The 16,599-nt window shown below is 51.4% G+C and overlaps 3 protein-coding genes and 1 long non-coding RNA gene across 8 annotated transcripts; 2 read left to right on the top strand and 2 right to left on the bottom strand.

Annotated features, from left to right (window-relative positions):
• The first annotated feature begins 753 nt into the window (after positions 1–753).
• Positions 754–7,289, top strand: LOC111159342 (integrin-linked protein kinase). Of its 5 annotated transcripts, none has more exons than XM_022521739.1 (13): positions 754–817; positions 1,239–1,373; positions 4,495–4,660; positions 4,806–4,901; positions 5,103–5,199; positions 5,295–5,378; positions 5,480–5,565; positions 5,707–5,816; positions 5,925–6,052; positions 6,135–6,256; positions 6,356–6,455; positions 6,563–6,693; positions 6,878–7,163. In XM_022521739.1, exons 2-13 carry the CDS (start codon positions 1,285–1,287, stop codon positions 7,025–7,027), a joined length of 1,359 nt encoding a protein of 452 aa, XP_022377447.1. In that variant the 5' UTR covers positions 754–817; positions 1,239–1,284; the 3' UTR covers positions 7,028–7,163. The 5 variants fall into 5 exon arrangements, with proteins under 5 accessions (XP_022377447.1, XP_022377449.1, XP_022377448.1 ...); XM_022521741.1 differs by having other exon boundaries at positions 776–817; positions 1,261–1,373; XM_022521740.1 differs by lacking the exon at positions 754–817 and adding an exon at positions 931–947.
• Positions 7,258–8,727, bottom strand: LOC111159344 (transcription initiation factor TFIID subunit 10). Its single transcript, XM_022521744.1, has 5 exons — positions 8,374–8,727; positions 8,087–8,241; positions 7,814–7,878; positions 7,610–7,724; positions 7,258–7,428 (listed from the first exon to the last, which is right to left on the bottom strand). Exons 1-5 carry the CDS (start codon positions 8,603–8,605, stop codon positions 7,339–7,341), a joined length of 657 nt encoding a protein of 218 aa, XP_022377452.1. The 5' UTR covers positions 8,606–8,727; the 3' UTR covers positions 7,258–7,338.
• A 369-nt stretch (positions 8,728–9,096) lies between these two features.
• LOC111159341 (tripeptidyl peptidase 1) lies at positions 9,097–15,891 on the bottom strand. The gene is made up of 13 exons (XM_022521737.1): positions 15,796–15,891; positions 15,640–15,711; positions 15,223–15,362; positions 13,905–14,055; positions 13,575–13,702; positions 13,246–13,424; positions 12,869–13,067; positions 12,533–12,721; positions 12,234–12,303; positions 11,680–11,800; positions 11,439–11,597; positions 11,140–11,265; positions 9,097–10,972 (listed from the first exon to the last, which is right to left on the bottom strand). Exons 1-13 carry the CDS (start codon positions 15,837–15,839, stop codon positions 10,832–10,834), a joined length of 1,719 nt encoding a protein of 572 aa, XP_022377445.1. The 5' UTR covers positions 15,840–15,891; the 3' UTR covers positions 9,097–10,831.
• LOC111159345 lies at positions 11,812–15,860 on the top strand. The gene is made up of 4 exons (XR_002641411.1): positions 11,812–11,865; positions 11,992–12,208; positions 15,219–15,302; positions 15,799–15,860. It is a non-coding gene; the product is annotated as an uncharacterized LOC111159345 (long non-coding RNA).
• Positions 15,892–16,599: the final 708 nt, after the last annotated feature.

The following is a 16,599-nucleotide window of genomic DNA, read 5'->3' as shown; positions in this document are numbered from 1 at the left end:
TGAAAGGGGAAGAGGGAATGAAGGAGGAAGTGGGAATGGTGGGAAAAGAAGTTAAGCCCTGAAAGCTGAAGAAGGTGCAATGAACTGAGGAGACAGCATGAAGAGAAACAGCATAGACAACTCTTAGAAAAAGCCTGGATGAAAAGAGAAAGAAAAGGTTGGTGGGGGGGGGGGGGGGTCTTCTGTTGGCCGCAGGCGCCCCCCAGCTCCAACGCGCGCGCGAACACACACACACACACACACACACACACACACACAGAGCGAGCCCCAGGTCTTCTGTTGGCCGCAGGCGCCCCCCAGCTCCAACGCGCGCGCGAACACACACACACACACACACAGCGAGCCCCAGTGCCCGGATCCACCAGGGTAAGCTTCTCAGTTGGAAGAGCTCCGCGCAGGGCTGCTCACCTTGATTTGCGAGGCTGAGGCAGGCGGAGGCCGTGAGGCTTCAGGCCGGAGGTCCGTGGCTACTGGGGCCTCCTCGGCCCACTCGGGCTCCTCAAACATGCTGGTGCGGTGGGCGAAATCCCCGCGTCCACACGCCTCTCCACATGCACAGCGCGTCTCTACTAAACCTGGCGATCAGAGCAGCCGGAACTGAGCCGGAAACCAAAGAGTGAAAATCTGTGTGGCTAGAGTGGCCAGCGCGGCGCCGGAAACCATCGAGTTTAGGTACCGCTGGCTAGACGGGCAAGGAAGGCGAGAGGGAGGGAGCAATGGGGACCCGCGCTGGCCAGAGAGGGCCAGGGGCGGGGCCGGGCGGCGGGCGCGGCCGGACGGGAGTTCCCCGAAGAAGGCTCCTCCAGCCCGAGTCCCGGTGAGTGCGGGAGCACCCATGCCCTCCCCTAAAGCTCGACCCCTGCCAACCGTCAGCCTTCACTCGGCCCGAATACCGAGTAGGGAACGAGGGCCACCCCCAGGAAGGACCCCCGATCGCCTTTCTCAGGGTATAGAGCGCCTGAACTCCCCCTCCCCCCAGGTCTGTTCTCGGGTAGGGTCCCCGAGCTTGTTCGCCGACACCCCTTCAGGAGACTCTACTTCCTAATCACCTTCTATTCTACTTCGCGCGGACCCGCCTTACCCTCGCGCCCAGGGGACACAGGGATCATCCCGCCTAGCCGAACTCCTTCCCAGACGTCCACTAGCCGGGGAGGCAGCGGGAGACCCCCACCCCCTTATCTCCGGTAAGGGACAAAGCTTTCGGGGTTCACTCCCCCCTTCCGTGGATACCTTCACAGTCCGCAGGCTTCCCCAATCTAGGGGACTCAGCGCCGGGACGCTGCTATGGACGACATTTTCACTCAGTGCCGGGAGGGCAACGCGGTGGCCGTTCGCCTGTGGCTGGACAACACGGAGAACGACCTCAACCAGGGGTGAGCTGAAGTGGCTGGTGGGTGAGAAGGGCAAATGCTGCTCCTCTCCGCGATGTGGGGTGTTCACGTTGGCTGGGGCGGCTGACTTTCCTACCCAGTACTACGGGTGCAAAGCACAGCCTGTGGGGGGCAGAGGGTCTCCACAGAGGAAGCTGAATCTTGATTGCTCAATAAGAGTTTCACAGGCACGGGCTGCAGAGAGCTTTCCAGTCTCAGTGAACTGCACGGGCGAAAGCTAGGAGGCAAGACAGAGAATGGAGTGTTTGGGAATTGTCTACAGGTCCATATGGCTGGAGGATAGAAGACTTCTATGGGCTTCTGTGGGCTGAAGCATTGGGTACAAGTGGTAAACCACGGGAGATAAGACTGGAGAGGTCTGCTGCAAGAGCCCACCAGATCATGCAAGAATATTTATACTATAATAAGGTTATTATTCTAAGAACAAGAGTTTAAAGCCCTGCTATGATATGATGAGATTGTCCATTTAAGTGTCATCTTGGATACCTTCTCAAGAGCAGGCGGCCATTTGGAGAAGCAGTTGCTTGGTCTGTGCCAGAGGTGGTGATGCCTTAGACTAGAATGGAGGCTGATATAAAAAGAAAGAAGTGATTGCATTCCTGAAATCTTCAGGATAAAGAATTGATGAGACTTGGTGTGGGAAGTGTGGAAGCAAAGATGATGACCAGGGTTCTGGCTCAGACTCTTAGGTAGATAGTGGTTGCTTTTACTGAGTTGGACATGGCTGAAGGATGATGACTGCTGCTGTGACATGTTAAAGTGACTGTACAGTAGAGTGGAAACGTTGAGTAGGTTGTTGATTATGCAGATTCGGATTTCAGGAGAGAGACCTGACTTGGAGACCCAGATTTGGGAGATGTTAGCATATAGATGATACCTGAAGACATGGGTGTGACAGAGAGGGGATGAGAAGCCTGCAAGACTGAAAAGGTGCAACTGGGGGTGCAGGAAAAACAGGAAAAGATGTTAGTAAAGCTCAGAGAAGTGAATGTTTCAACGAAGGGGGAGTGGTCAACAGTAGGATAGGCTGTTGACGAGTTAAAGAACTTTAGCACTTTAAAGTAACTTCTGAATTTACAATTAATAATGTATTTGATGATCTTTGTGAAGGCTGCTGTAGAGGAAAACAGATGAAGAAACCAGACAACACTGGTTCCTTCATTTAAAGTATTGTGGACACTTCCTATGCCAGAAGCCCATGCCAGCCCTCAAGGCAACAGCGTGGTGGTGGGTTGAATGGGAGATGTGGAAATAGTGAATGTAGGCAAGTTCTTCAAGATTAGCTGAGACAAGCAAGAAAAGCAGTAGTGATAACTGATGATTCAGGATGGTGGTTTTTAAAATTTTATTTCTTCAGTTTTTAGGTTTGAGGGGGTAAGGATCACCTGTCATCTTCATCTAGACTTCACAGGTTCTCATTAGCCTTTATGCTATTCCTCTGTAATTCCTGGTCACTTTTTCCCATTTTTCATATATTTATAATTTCTGTAATTCTTTCATAATTCTTCAAAGGGTGCTCAGATAAAGATAGCACTCTTACTTTGTTGGTAGGGTTATAAAGGCTTAGGTGAAGTTGCCAGGGGAACTTGCATTTTATAAAACTCTTTAGTGCCAAAAGGTGAAGGGGTGGCATTAAACTGGAAGCCTTTGGGGCTGGTTTGAGGGGAAAGGCTTTGGGGGCCCAAGCAGGTATATGCTGGATATGAGGTGGGGTAAACTCCCTCCAGGACTCTTTGGGAATATAGTCTGTGGCCCTGAGGTGACAGGCAGTCTGACAGTGAGTGGAACCCTGTGCTCTTATTTTTGCCCTCAGGCACTGGCCTGCTTATGCCACAGACTGCAGGAAACTGATAAACCAGGGCACAAATTAAAGATCTAGGGCAAAACTCACTGATAAGTAGGGGATGGTTGCTTCAGAGAGGGGGAGGTGGGGCTAACCTTCCAGGAAAGCTTTCAGCTATCTCTAAGTGAGCAGATGAGGGCAGCTGTGGAGGGAAGTCATTAAAGGTCATGCACACACTTCAATCCCCTGTGGGAGGAGGACATCTGGATGGCCTGCAGCAGTCAGACCCCTAATCTGTTTCAGGCCATAACTAGAGCCCCCACAAGGGAAGTGACCGCAACACTAAGGCATCCGGAGGCTGCGGTCTCAGACCACAGACCGCCCCCCTGTCCCGCCCCTTGGATCCTCACACACACCAGACTGGAGGGAATTTCCTTTTATGGCCCCAGGCTGTCAGGCAGGCCCAACTCCCACCAAGTGTTTTTTTCTTCTTTTTTCTTTGTACAGCTCTTTTACTTTAGAATATACAGGTCCTTGGCAGGGGAAAAGTCAGTTTTCTTTCTAAAGAAGCCACTCTTATATTCCTGTTTTCTGGGACTCAGACTGCTTGAGTAGAGGAATCCTGTTTTACCAAATCAAATCCTCATTTGATATCTGCCTCATTAGTAATGACTTATCAAAAGTATTTCTTTTTCATTATAAACTCTTCCAAAACATTATTTTAATGCCAGTCCATTTTTAGATCTTAGGTTTCAGTATAGAGCCAATCAGTAAGCTTGCTTCTTCTCCCATGAGTTGTGGCTTTCCTTCTCCAAAACACCCCTCCCTTGTATTAACATGTATAAACAACTTCTGTCAATCCATTCTCTCAAGAATTCAGTCTAGCAGACAAGACAGCTCATTAAGATGTTTACAATCCAGTGCCACAAGTAGTATATTAGGGGCATATGAAATGCATTGGAAACAAAAAGGACCAACAGATGTTGCAAAAGGAATGCAGAGGAAACCAGATAAAATGCTACCATTTAATGAGATGGGGCATGCCAAGGAAAAAAGGCTAGTGGGAGATGTTGATGAAGACAGTGAATCATATGTATTTGTTGAGATTTCAGGTGGTAGTTGGTTAGGTTTAAAGCTCAGGGGTCTGAAGACCTTTGAAGGTCTTAATCGGATGGCTTTGGGAGTTGCTGGCATGAATGAGAATCAGAATCCTGGACAGGCAAGGTTTCTAGGGAGATTTTTCAGAATGACTATCAGTTTTTTCCATATCAAAGCCTTTGCCCCACCTCCAGATCAATGACCATTGTCTCTTCCTCAAAGGGATGATCATGGCTTCTCCCCCTTGCACTGGGCCTGCCGAGAGGGCCGTTCTGCTGTGGTTGAGATGCTGATCATGCGGGGGGCACGAATCAATGTGATGAACCGTGGGGATGACACCCCCCTGCACCTGGCAGCCAGTCATGGACACCGTGATATTGTGCAGAAGGTATGCATGAATGTTCTGTCACATACATTACATACATGTCTGGAAGTCAGTCACAAGCATTATGTGTACTCTTCTCCCTCCTTACACCAACTCCCATCTCCCCTCTGACTGTCTTCTGCCTCTTCTTCTTGGCCATGGGGACCAGCTCTTGCAGTATAAAGCTGACATTAATGCAGTGAATGAGCATGGAAACGTGCCCCTGCACTATGCCTGTTTTTGGGGCCAAGATCAGGTTGCAGAGGTGAGTACCAAAGCCCTGAGCCCTGGGATGGGTGGGTTGCAACCTCTGAGCCTGAATGGGAGATTCTAGAACCTTCAATCCGTTCTGTAAGTATTGCTGAATATATGACACTCAGATCTGGTACTATATCTGTATTGATGGTTGATTTTGATTGCCAGGGAGGTAGCAGAGCCCATCATCACAACCACCTTTTCATTCCAGGACCTGGTAGCTAATGGGGCTCTTGTCAGCATTTGTAACAAGTATGGAGAGATGCCTGTGGACAAAGCCAAGGCACCCCTGAGAGAGCTCCTCCGAGGTCTGTCCCCCAACTCCAGTTTGTATCCTGTCTTGTCCCTACCTATCTCCTCGCTCCATACTACAGCTGGGGCCAAAGCTGTTTTTCTTTCCCAGAGCGGGCAGAGAAGATGGGCCAGAACCTTAACCGTATTCCATACAAGGACACTTTCTGGAAGGGAACCACCCGCACTCGGCCCCGTGAGTCAGGTGTAAGGGGAGGGATGGTCGAGGGAATAACCCTGAGCTGTTGGAGCTGGGTTAGGGTGAAGCTTGGGTACCTGACCTGCCCACATTCTCAGGAAATGGGACTCTGAACAAACACTCCGGCATTGACTACAAACAGCTCAACTTTTTGGCAAAGCTCAACGAGAATCACTCTGGAGAGGTGACCCTGCCTTTCTTGGCCCTCCCTCCCCAATCTCCTACAAATTACCTGCCCTGCATCTGTTTTAAGTTTTTCTTACAGTTAGCGGACAAGAAAGCAGTAGCCTTAGTTAAAGCTTCCTAACCCTTACCTATCTCTCAGCTATGGAAGGGCCGTTGGCAGGGCAATGACATCGTTGTGAAGGTGCTAAAGGTTCGAGACTGGAGTACAAGGAAGAGCAGGGACTTCAACGAGGAGTGTCCCCGTCTCAGGTGGGGCAAGGCCTAAACGGGAAGCTGCTGGTTCCAAGGAACCCTGACTAGCACCCAAAGGGAGATCTCTTATGCTGATCTCAGCTAGGGATACTCTCCCTCTTCCAGGATTTTCTCGCATCCAAATGTGCTCCCAGTGCTAGGTGCCTGTCAGTCTCCGCCTGCTCCTCACCCCACCCTCATCACACACTGGATGCCATATGGATCCCTGTACAATGTATTACATGAAGGCACCAGTGAGTAGGGGATACCAAATCTCATGGGATGGGCGCAGGGTGTGTGAGCCTCCCCAAACTCTTTTGACTCTTGCCTCCTTAGATTTTGTTGTGGACCAGAGCCAGGCTGTGAAGTTTGCGTTGGACATGGCAAGGGGCATGGCCTTCCTACACACATTAGAGCCCCTCATCCCACGACATGCACTCAATAGCCGTAGTGTAATGGTGAGGTCACACTTCATTCCTGGCCCAGGCCCCCAGACCCCTTTCCCTGTCTAGAATAGGACTTACCTCCTTCCACATTATCTATCTTCTCTTCCTCAGATTGATGAGGATATGACTGCCCGAATCAGCATGGCCGACGTCAAGTTCTCCTTCCAATGCCCTGGGCGCATGTATGCACCTGCCTGGGTGGCCCCTGAAGGTGAGGGAGGGCATCATGTTGGGAGGTGGAGAAGGGCCAGCTCAGTAGTAATGGAAGGGGGCAGAGACAGGACAAGCAGCTGGAACAGTTAAGTCCTGTTCCTCCAGCACTGCAGAAGAAGCCTGAAGATACAAACAGACGCTCAGCAGACATGTGGAGTTTTGCAGTGCTTCTGTGGGAACTGGTGACACGGGAGGTACCCTTTGCTGACCTCTCCAACATGGAGATTGGAATGAAGGTGAGAGCACAACTGTATGCACTTGTGTTGGGGGAATGGTGGTGGTGACAACAATAACTATAGCAGGGCTGGGCTCTTCCCATATTTGTTCAAATATGCAGTAATCCTGTCCTGAGGACTAGAGGCCTCTCCCCACAGGATATTCAAGTTCTGAAACCCATTTTGTTTTTTCCTGTATTTGCAGGTGGCACTGGAAGGCCTTCGGCCTACTATCCCACCAGGCATTTCCCCCCATGTGTGTAAGCTCATGAAGATCTGCATGAATGAAGACCCTGCTAAGCGGCCTAAATTTGACATGATTGTGCCTATCCTGGAGAAGATGCAGGACAAGTAGAGCTGGAAAGCCCTTGCCTAAACTCCAGAGGTGTCAGGACACGGTTAGGGGAGTATGTCTCCCCAAAGCAGCAGGCTTCTGGTTGCCTCCCCTGCCTCCAGTCATGGTACTACCCCAGCCATGGGGCCCATCCCCTGCCCCCATCCCTACCACTGCAGCCCCCAAAGGGGCTAGGCTCAGAGCTTTGTCACTTGCCACACGGTATCTCCCAGCATGGGAGGGACCAGCCCTGCCTGTCACAATAAAGTTTATTATGAAAACAGGCTGGTGTGGGGACAAGGGGACAGACAAGTACATTTAGGTTGGGTGGCTCAGGTGAAGTAGTGCGGCTTCTTCACATTGATGCCATACTCGCTGAGGGCAGGGGTCAAGTCCTCCATGGTTAGAGTGTACTTGCGGTCCTGAGGGAAGAGGGAAGAGTACCAGCTGAGCACAGGAATCCCAGATTTCAATCCCAGATGGGTGACCCTGAGTAGGTCTTTCACCTCCCCTAGGACTTAGTTTCCCCAAAGGGATTTCAGGACAATTAAGCCTCCGACACTGTGGGAGGTAATTACTGATTCAATGAGCCTCCCCTCACACCTTGCTCTTGCTTCGGGAGCTGCCAGAAGCTGTGCCCTTCATTTTGCAGTGCTGTAGGGCATCGTTGGCAATATCTGAGATGAATTTCTGGGCAGCTAGGGAGATGAGCCGAATTCTAAAGAGAAAAAAGTGGTGTGAGAAGATGGAACAATTAAACCATATTAGCACTCAAGTTTCTAATCTACCCACCCAGACTGTACTCACATGCGTGGGTCCGAAGCCTCAAAGCCAGCACGGTTCAGGTAGTAACCAGTCACTGCGTCTGGGATCTGAGAGATCAATGAGACGACTGTCAGTATTTGCCCTGGGCTGAGATGGGGAGGGAAATGGAGGGCAAGCCTGGCTTTCAGGAAGCTCAGTTTGGGTGGGCAGAGCTAGTAGGGGAGCAAGTGCAAAAGGAGGCTGGAAATCCAGGCGGTGTAGCAGAAAAGTTGGCCTGACAGTGCGCCAATAGCCTTGTTCAGGCAGGAAGCCCACCGTAGGCGTATAATCCTCCAGCTGCATCAGGAAATCCACCAGAGGCGTGCTGGACACCACCGGCTTCACGTCTCCGTTGGCCGCGCTCGGCAGTACATAAACCCCGTTAGACATGGCCCCCTCCGGGGGCGCCGCTCCACCAGCCGACACCGGAGCTGGAGGAGAACCAGCAGACAGACATGGAGGTGGGAGATGCGGGGCCCCGGCTAGGTCAAATCCTCTGCCCTCACCCACCACTGGACCCAGCCCTGGGCGCTGCCCTCACCCTCACCCGTCCCGGCCCTCACCCGCCCCGCGCCGTTCGGCCGGCTCCCCGGCCCGCGCCGCCACGGGTCCCGTGCCCCCTGCCGCAGCTCCAGCCCCAGGTCCCCCTGCAGTCCCCGCGGGGCTGGCCTTATTCTCCGCAGCGGTGCCAGCGGGCAACGCTGCGGGGGCCGAGACCGCGGGCGCCGGGCCCGGGGCCGAGGCAGCGGAGCCCGGCGCCGCCTCGGGGTCCGCGCCGGAGCCGCTGCAGCTCATCGGGCCGGTGGGAGAGGCGGCGAACAGAGCCGCTTCCGCTTCCGCTCACGTTACGCACACACCACGGGTGACGTCACACGCTCCGCGCTTCGCCCCTCCCTCGCCGTGTTTGCAGTCGTTCTCGCGTCTCCCGCCTCCTGGTTGTTTACCATCCTGTGAGATGTCTCCGACAGGCGGTCTCCCACGTGGCCATACTGCTAAGCCTTTTCGCCGGGATGGGAACCGTCAAGGTCTAAGACGCTTTTCCGCAGGTCTGGGACTCCTCTTCCAACTTGGCGCTTAAAGACCTTGTTTTGGGACACCCCTTAACTACAGGTTGTCTGCCAGTCTGCATCCTTTCTAGTTCCCTTATTCAGCCTTTTAAGGGTTCGAAAGCCCCACTCCCCTCCAGCTGCCGGGAGAAGAGACACAGGGAAGCGAACAGAGCTGCTGTAGACAGGAAGAGAGGTATTTCAGTTTGAGTAAACAACATGCAAAATCACCAGGGAGGGTGGGGTTTTCAACGCAACAAACATTTATTTAATTCCTATTTGCCAATCCTGAGCTAGGGCCTGGGAGTACAAAGTTAAGTAGGACAAGATTCTAGTCCTCTAGGCACCAACAGTCTTGGAAAGGGAGGCAAAGAGGTAAACTGGCATTTTCAATACTAGGTTGGAGTTACAATACTAGAGGTAGACACACAGTACGCAGTGCAAAGGAGGAAGGGACCTAACATCTGCTGCCTACTTCTTTGTGTCAGGCACTCTATCAACTTCATTCCATTTAATTATTATTAATTATTGTTAGAGGCAGGTATTGATATTCCCACTTAACAGAGGAGGTAAAAGACTCGGAGATGGACTTCTCCAAGTCTCTTTCCTAGTCTACATCAGAACCAAGAATCAAACAGGCTTGGTTTGAAAAAATCTGGGATTTTTCTGCTATACCAAGTCATTTTCTACTATACAAAAATCAGCTAGCTGCAGAGAGCCAAAGGTTCACAGAAGGCGGCTTCTGAGTGGGGTGTTCAAAGAATCCTGGAAACCAAACAGGCAAAGGGAGTCATGTTAAGGGCACAGAATATCTTAAGCAAAAGCGAAAGTAGGAAGTGGAGGAAGGGTGAGGGAGAATAAGCAATTTGTTACTCAGGAACAAATAGCAAGGAAAGGATCAGGTTTGTGAGTCATAGCAAAAACCCGAACTTTATCAGTAATCTTTGAAGGGTTTTAAGTAAATGACCTGATGGGATTTGCATTTTACTCTGGAAAAATGGTTTTGTGAGCATGCAGGAAGTGAGGACATCTTTTCAAGGGCCTCCTACAATTCAGAGAAGAGAAAATAATGGTTCTAAGCTAATTTAGTAGCAGTAGAGATGGAGAAAAGTAAATGAGTTCTAGGTATACTTAGGAAATGTAATTGGCAGGACTTGTGGATTGATAAAGATATATTTAAGAAGTGAAATCAGTAGGACTTATTGATTGACAGTGGTAGTGGGAAGGGGAAGGTAAGGAATAGGGAGTCTAGGATAACACTTAGGCTTCTGGCTTGACTGGAAGCAGCATAGTCTCATTTACCAAGAAGGAACACCAGAGAATGGTCTGGAATTGGGAAGGAGGAAGATGAAGTATTGAGTATCATACACCTTGCATTTGAGGAATCATTGTCCAACAGTCTGATTTAGTGAGACGGTGATAGCTGTGGATACAGGTGACTGATTTGTTCCAGGAAACTTTGGGTAGATTGAAAAGAGCAGAAGGGTAAAGATGAAGCAGTGACGTATATCAACATTCAGTGAGAAAGAAGAGAAAGTGAAAGGGGAAGAGGGAATGAAGGAGGAAGTGGGAATGGTGGGAAAAGAAGTTAAGCCCTGAAAGCTGAAGAAGGTGCAATGAACTGAGGAGACAGCATGAAGAGAAACAGCATAGACAACTCTTAGAAAAAGCCTGGATGAAAAGAGAAAGAAAAGGTTGGTGGGGGGGGGGGGTGTTGGGAGTGGGGAGGCTCCCAAACAATACTAGTTACAGCATCTTTAGAGAAACATGAAGCAGGAGTAGGGAGACCTGAGCATGATGGAGCAGGGTAGAGTTGAGAGTCAAGTCAAGCTCACAGCATTTTAGGGTTAGGGGGATAAGCTGTCTGCAGCAGTCTATGGTTGAAGGTTCAGCAGGGCTTCCAACAGTGTAGAATAAGTGACCAAGCCACTAGCTATGGGGCAGGGGACAGGTTCACTCTCCCGGCAAGAAAGAGTCAAGGATTGATTAATGTCTTCAACAGAGCTGGGAAGTTAGGTGTTCCCCAGCCTGTCACAGGATCCCAGCCAGGGCCAGAGCAGAAACCCTGTCCCTGCACCTCTTCATTCAGACAGGACGCATGGCAGCCATGGGTTACCTAGGGAGAAGGCAGGCATCAGACCTAGGCCTGTCCGTACCAGCACTAACAGACTAAGCTCCCTTACCTTGTATTTACATTTCAGTACCCCATCAGAACTGCCCTCAAGTTCATCTTTGAACTCCCCATATTCATAAAAATGTCCACACCCTTCCTTCCGTACTCACATCGAAGAGTCCTGCTCCACGCTGCTGGTAGAGCCTTGGGTTGAGAAAGCCAAGAGGGGGACGGCCGTTGAGGATTCTGTGTTCATTTATCAGGGATAGGACCCCACCAAATACTGGAGTAGAGGCCTGGAAGAATGAAGGAATAAATGGAGGTTAGGGGTTCAGAGTGATTGGATTTGAGGGAGGGATGTTTGAAAGGATCAGAGGTCTCTGAGGAGTCAGGGATTCTGGGTAAAAGGTCTTATAGAGGGTGAGGATAGTTTCTGAGTAGGGGGTTTGGACCCAGGCTGATTTCTTACCGAAGTGCCAGATACCCATGGAATGGGCACGCTGTTGCTGACCACCCAGTAGCCATCAGAGAGTGCAGCCACATCTGGATAGGCACGGCCACTGGCATTGAAATAACTGGATGGTGGTAAGTGGGGACTGGAGCTGAGGAACTGGGCTACAGCTTCCTCCTGAAAGATGTTGTTGAGTGAGTATTGTTTGCTGACAGAGGATCCCTCCCACCCATCCATCCACACTATCACATACACATACCTGGTATGAAGGCTGTGGGAACACATTGCTGAAGCCACCACCACTGATATAGTCAACGATCTCACTTGTGACTCGGAATGGATTCTGGAAGGATGTGCCTCCCACCGTGGTGACATAGGGGCTGAGAGCAGAAAACAGCACAGATTGTATGGGTCCCAAGAGGACCTCCAAAATGTATGGAGATGGGTAAGTATGAGCTAGCTCTTGATAGAGGGGCTAGACTCTGTGGGGGAGCAGGTACATGGGGAAGACTAAAAGATTCTGAGCCCTCAAGGCATGGCCTGAGGTAACAGTGTATCCTTTTGTCTACAGAACATTCACCAAATCTTCTACTAAAATGCCTGGAACTGAGAAGAGGAATACTGGGAAATGCATTCCACTCAGAAGCCATGAGGCCTAGACCTATAGGAAGAAGGGAATGCAGCAATCAGAGCTGGTTAAATTGAGGTCTTAGCTACAGAAGCACCTGGTGGCTTCAAGGCAAAAGTTCCAGATCATGGACCCATAGACGGAAGACTGGTGGTCACAGGTAAGTGGTGGGTTGGGGTGCTTACCTGGATGCAGGGAAGCTGGGACGAAATTGGTGTCGTCCAGACACAGACCAACACCCAGCCCCACTGTCACCTGGGAGAAAGACCAAGTTTAGCACTCAGATTAATTGGTCAGAGCTTGATATATGGGTTCAGATGTCAAAGATGGAAGTCAAGAGTTAGTCATTACTGTAAGAGGTTAGAGTTTAGAGGTCAGATGAGTGGTCCCTATTGAGTTCAGATTGTAAGTCAGAGATCACAGGGCTCCCTGTGGGGTCAAAACTCCTGGTGAGTTAAGGTCTAAGTTTAGCGTAGGAGGTCACCTGAAGCAAAGAGCAGGGTAAGACCCCGAGCGGCCGCCTTCATGAGCTCAGCGTTGACCCGATGGATGTAGACGCTGCTGAGGGAGTCCTCATCATCTCCATAGCTCACAGTGTGTACATGTGGCAGGGCTGACTCATTACTGAGCAGCAGGAGCCACTGCAGGAAGGGCTCCTGTGACTCATGCCGGCCTGGATTTGGGGTGAGGGGAGGAGCACAAGGGCGGTCCTTTGGAAGGTTGCCAGGGTCTCCCTCTAGCTTACGGGATTCCCTTGAGGGAGCAGTGATCACCACTCACCACCACCAGTCTCCCCACCCACCAATTCCCTTGGCAGTACCTGGGCTACTGTAGACCCAGGTGGAGATGTTGGCACCGGCACTCATCAGGTACTCCACATCTAAACTGGCCTCAATCCCGGCCCGGCCCCGTCCCTGTTTTCCGACCACACGGGCTACTGATGCCTGGTGCGCAAAGTTCCCACCAAAGAGGCGCATGAACTCGGCCAGGTCCGAGTCATGGAAATACTGCTCCAGGAACTACAGAAGGAATCAGAGCAGGTATCATGGGTCAGAGGATGCAGCTGCAAGGTCAGGGCAGGGGACACTATTCCAGATAGGAGGTGAGGACCCAGGGGAGGAGTCAGAGAACAAGGCCCAGCCTGGAGAGGCATCTTGGATAGGGTGTCAGGACCCTGGAGGTGTCTGCCCAGCTCACCTGGGCACAGGCTTGGCTGTTGTTGGTTGTGCCGGAGCCCACGTCTTGTGCTGTCAAGTTGTATCGCTGACGGATCACGGATGGGGTCACCCCCAGGTGCAGGCCAACTGTCCCTGACACCTGTGGCTCAGGGCGTTGCCTCAGGGATGATGTGGGGGGAAAGCGGTGCAGCCCGCCCACTGTGAGGAGGGGTCAGGCTTAAGGAGGAGATCTTTTAGACTCCAACCCCGACTTTACCACTGACCCCACCCCAAGCCCCCCATGGCACCTAAACTTTTCCAGCCCCTGGTTCTGCCTGCTTCAAACCCACCAACCCCGCTGGGTGTTACCAAAGTCCACATGAGGGGCCAAGGCCTTCGGGAGCTGGTATGGACGTGGGGACCTTATAACATGGATCTCTGCTGGTCCCCCCACATAGCGATGAAACTCAGCCCCAGAGAGCAGCAGTTCTGCCTGTCTGGAGGTCAGAGATCAGAGAACAGAGATCAGAAACCACAGACCAGAGCAGAGGAAGCTACCTGAGCATCACTGCTCATCCTTATCTCCCTGTTAGCTCTCACCCACAAGCACCCACCAGCTCTCAGCTCTCTCCCATTGGGGTGACTCGTTTCCCTGATGGCATGACTGGTACCCTCCATGGGGCAATCTTTCAGTCTCACCGGACACTCAGCCAGCAGGTCAGAAAGTCCTGTGTGGTCACTGAGTGGCAGTTCCGGGCTCCAGCTGCCAAGAGCCATTTTTGGACTGTGCGGAGGGTCAGTGGTGATGGCCGGACCAGTTCAGCCACATCCTCTAGGGTCAGGTATTTTCCTGCAGGAATTCAATAGAGGATCTTGCCTTCATTCATTGCTTTTCCAAGTTGCTCATTTTGGACCTCAACCAGGAGACATTGGAATTTCCCAGGGGCCCTGGAACAGGGTCTTCAGGGATAAGTGGAAACTTTCTAGCACAAAGGCAGGCTGTGCAGGTGAAAGCTATATTTGGGGGCCAGGGGAAGAAAAGGCTGGGGAGGAGACTTGGAATGCCATGGCCAGAAATATGGATTTTCCCTAAAGGCCAGAAGGTTGCAAATGCTGCATCAGAGCATGTATTGCCATAATTACAAACAACAAATGAGGTTAAAAATTAAAATTTTCCATATTAAGTTTATTTCCAGGAAAAGTTTTCCAAACTTTTAGAACCAATTATAAGGTAACATCTAATTCAGTTCCAGTCTTCATACTTGTTGATTTTAAGCTTAACATGATGGTGAGTCACTGTTTTCCTGCACAGTGCCATGTACACAGCTCCAGGGTGAATCTGAGACTGCCCTCTCACACACATACCAGTGCCTCCCCAACCATGAAGGGCTTCATGCAAGGGAGGGACGCCATCCAGCATGACCACTGGAACAGAGCACTGTTTTAGAGCAGAGTAGGGAGCAGAGTGGGGAGTGGGGTGGACCACTGGGGACTGGGCAGCAGTCTGGGTGCAAGAATAAACAAATGAGTGGGCAGTTACAAGCAATGGTAAAAAGCAGATGACTCCAAAGGCTCTTTGAGAGCCAGAACTGGAAATGAGAGTTCTGGAGCCTGACTGGAGGAGGAAACGGGTGTGGTTTTGAGGGTGGGGAATGAGCACCTATCTGTACTGGGTACTACTTCCCATGTGTCTGCTAAGTAGTAGAGTCAGCATTTGAATCCAGATTTGCTCTCACAGCCTGTGCTCTTAACTTTCAGGTTTCAAGCCTGATAAACATAGTTGAAAAGTTTTGGGGGCAAGAATTTGAGTGAGTTTTAGACAGTTTACTTCCAGATCCCTTTTATTAAATTCAGAAACTGCTCGAGAGCCACAGCCATTCAACTGCCCTGTATCACCACCTTCCTAGGCACCAAGAGCCTGACTTTGACGTTATGTGTGCCATCCCACAGTCAGCCCAGCCTGGGGTCCTTTCACAACATCCCACTTCCCAGTCCCAATCCCTATTCCCATAGGCACCATAATGAGGAGAGCCAGGATCCGACACAGCCTGCACCAGCTCGGACAATCTTTTCACGTTCTGCTGTCTCAGGGCAAAGGTGAGACTCAGCTCTTCCTCGGAGTCTACACGGCCCAGGGACACCCAGCCTGGGGGCAACCTGCAGGGTCAGAGGTCAGGAACATGGGCTTTGTTAGTGTGGGGATGGGAAACATTAGTCATGGAAGGTTCAGGATTAAGGGCTGAGACCTGGGGCAGGATTCCAGAGGCAGATATGGCTCACAGGAGGTGAATGATTGGGGACTGAGCCTGGGAACCTGGGGATAAGACTATGGAGTGGATACCAGGAGCTGGTAAGGGGTGAGGGAGTCTGGGCCAAGACAGTGGGCACAGGACAGGGCCTAGGGAAGGGGGCAGTGTGTGCTAAGTCAACTCACGTCCGCTGCTGGTCCGGCTCCGGGCTGTAACTGCATTTGCTGGAGACGAAGAGGGCAAGGAGCCCTAGGAAACTGCAGAGGCGGCAGGCGGGTTTCAGCGGGAGCTGGACTGCCACTGTATTCCCACCCTCCTCCTGGGGTCCCCTAATTTCTCACCAGGTTCGGAGTCTCATGCTGCCTTTCTGGAGATCCGCTGTCATGTGACAGATCACATGAGCCTTATATTCCACCACCACCACCACCACCACCACGTGGCTGCCTAGAAACTGGTGCCCTGCTGGCTCCTCCTCCAAATGGGTGGGGCTGCGACTGGATCCTTCTTCTGTGGCTCCCAGACCACTGGGTTCATACAGGGCTCCCCCTAGCTGCTAGAGGCCAGCTGGCACTCACCAAGGGGTATAGGGGAGCACTTAAGAAAGGGGCTCTGGTGGGGCACCTGGGTGGCTTGTGGATTAAGCAGGGAGCCTGCTTCCCCAACTCTCTCTGCCTGCCTCTCTACCTACTTGTTATCTCTGTCAAATAAATACATAAAATCTTAAAAAAAAAAAAAAAAAAAAAGAAGTGATCTGGGGCACACAGACCTACAGACCGGGGTTCCTCCTTAGTTGTACAGTATCAAGAAAGCCACCCAACTTCTCCGAGCGTAGGTTTCGTTTAGAATATGGTAGTGGTTAGATCTAAAGTGCTCTGCCTTGTGGGATTGCAGTGAACATTTACAGAGATAAAACAGGAACACTGCTCAGCAGAGAGCCTGGTGTGGCAAAGGCTTAAAAGACGTGAGCTTTTCTTACACATGGATCCTCAGGCCTAGCTGGTTATCCCCAAGATCCTTCCTCACCCAGCCAATTCCTCTCTAGGTCACTGCCTCAAGGAAGCTCCTGCTGTCTGCCTTCCAACCCTTGTGAATGGGAAAGGCCAACTGCAGAGATGTGACCATCAGCCTCAGGCTTGGGTTCCCAG

Source organism: Enhydra lutris, unplaced genomic scaffold (genome assembly GCF_002288905.1).
Source record: "Enhydra lutris kenyoni isolate GAN:26980312 unplaced genomic scaffold, ASM228890v2 scaffoldscaffold68, whole genome shotgun sequence".
Classification (NCBI taxonomy): Eukaryota; Metazoa; Chordata; class Mammalia; order Carnivora; family Mustelidae; genus Enhydra; species Enhydra lutris.
Note: the sequence above shows the minus strand (reverse complement) of the source record. Positions and strands in the feature narration are given on the sequence as shown.

Excerpts from the sequence above, each read along its gene's own strand:
- LOC111159342 (XM_022521738.1), top strand. The coding sequence starts at position 1,285 with ATGGACGACATTTTCACTCAGTGCCGGGAGGGCAACGCGGTGGCCGTT. Across the intron at positions 6,456-6,562 it reads TGCCTGGGTGGCCCCTGAAG|CACTGCAGAAGAAGCCTGAA; the intron begins GTGAGGGAGGGC and ends CTGTTCCTCCAG. Across the intron at positions 6,694-6,877 it reads ACATGGAGATTGGAATGAAG|GTGGCACTGGAAGGCCTTCG; the intron begins GTGAGAGCACAA and ends CTGTATTTGCAG.
- LOC111159344 (XM_022521744.1), bottom strand. The coding sequence starts at position 8,605 with ATGAGCTGCAGCGGCTCCGGCGCGGACCCCGAGGCGGCGCCGGGCTCC. Across the intron at positions 8,242-8,373 it reads GGCCGAACGGCGCGGGGCGG|CTCCGGTGTCGGCTGGTGGA; the intron begins GTGAGGGCCGGG and ends GTTCTCCTCCAG. Across the intron at positions 7,879-8,086 it reads TGGAGGATTATACGCCTACG|ATCCCAGACGCAGTGACTGG; the intron begins GTGGGCTTCCTG and ends TTGATCTCTCAG.
- LOC111159341 (XM_022521737.1), bottom strand. The coding sequence starts at position 15,839 with ATGACAGCGGATCTCCAGAAAGGCAGCATGAGACTCCGAACCTG. Across the intron at positions 13,703-13,904 it reads ACCTGCTGGCTGAGTGTCCG|ACAGGCAGAACTGCTGCTCT; the intron begins GTGAGACTGAAA and ends TCTGACCTCCAG. Across the intron at positions 11,598-11,679 it reads TCCCACAGCCTTCATACCAG|GAGGAAGCTGTAGCCCAGTT; the intron begins GTATGTGTATGT and ends AACATCTTTCAG.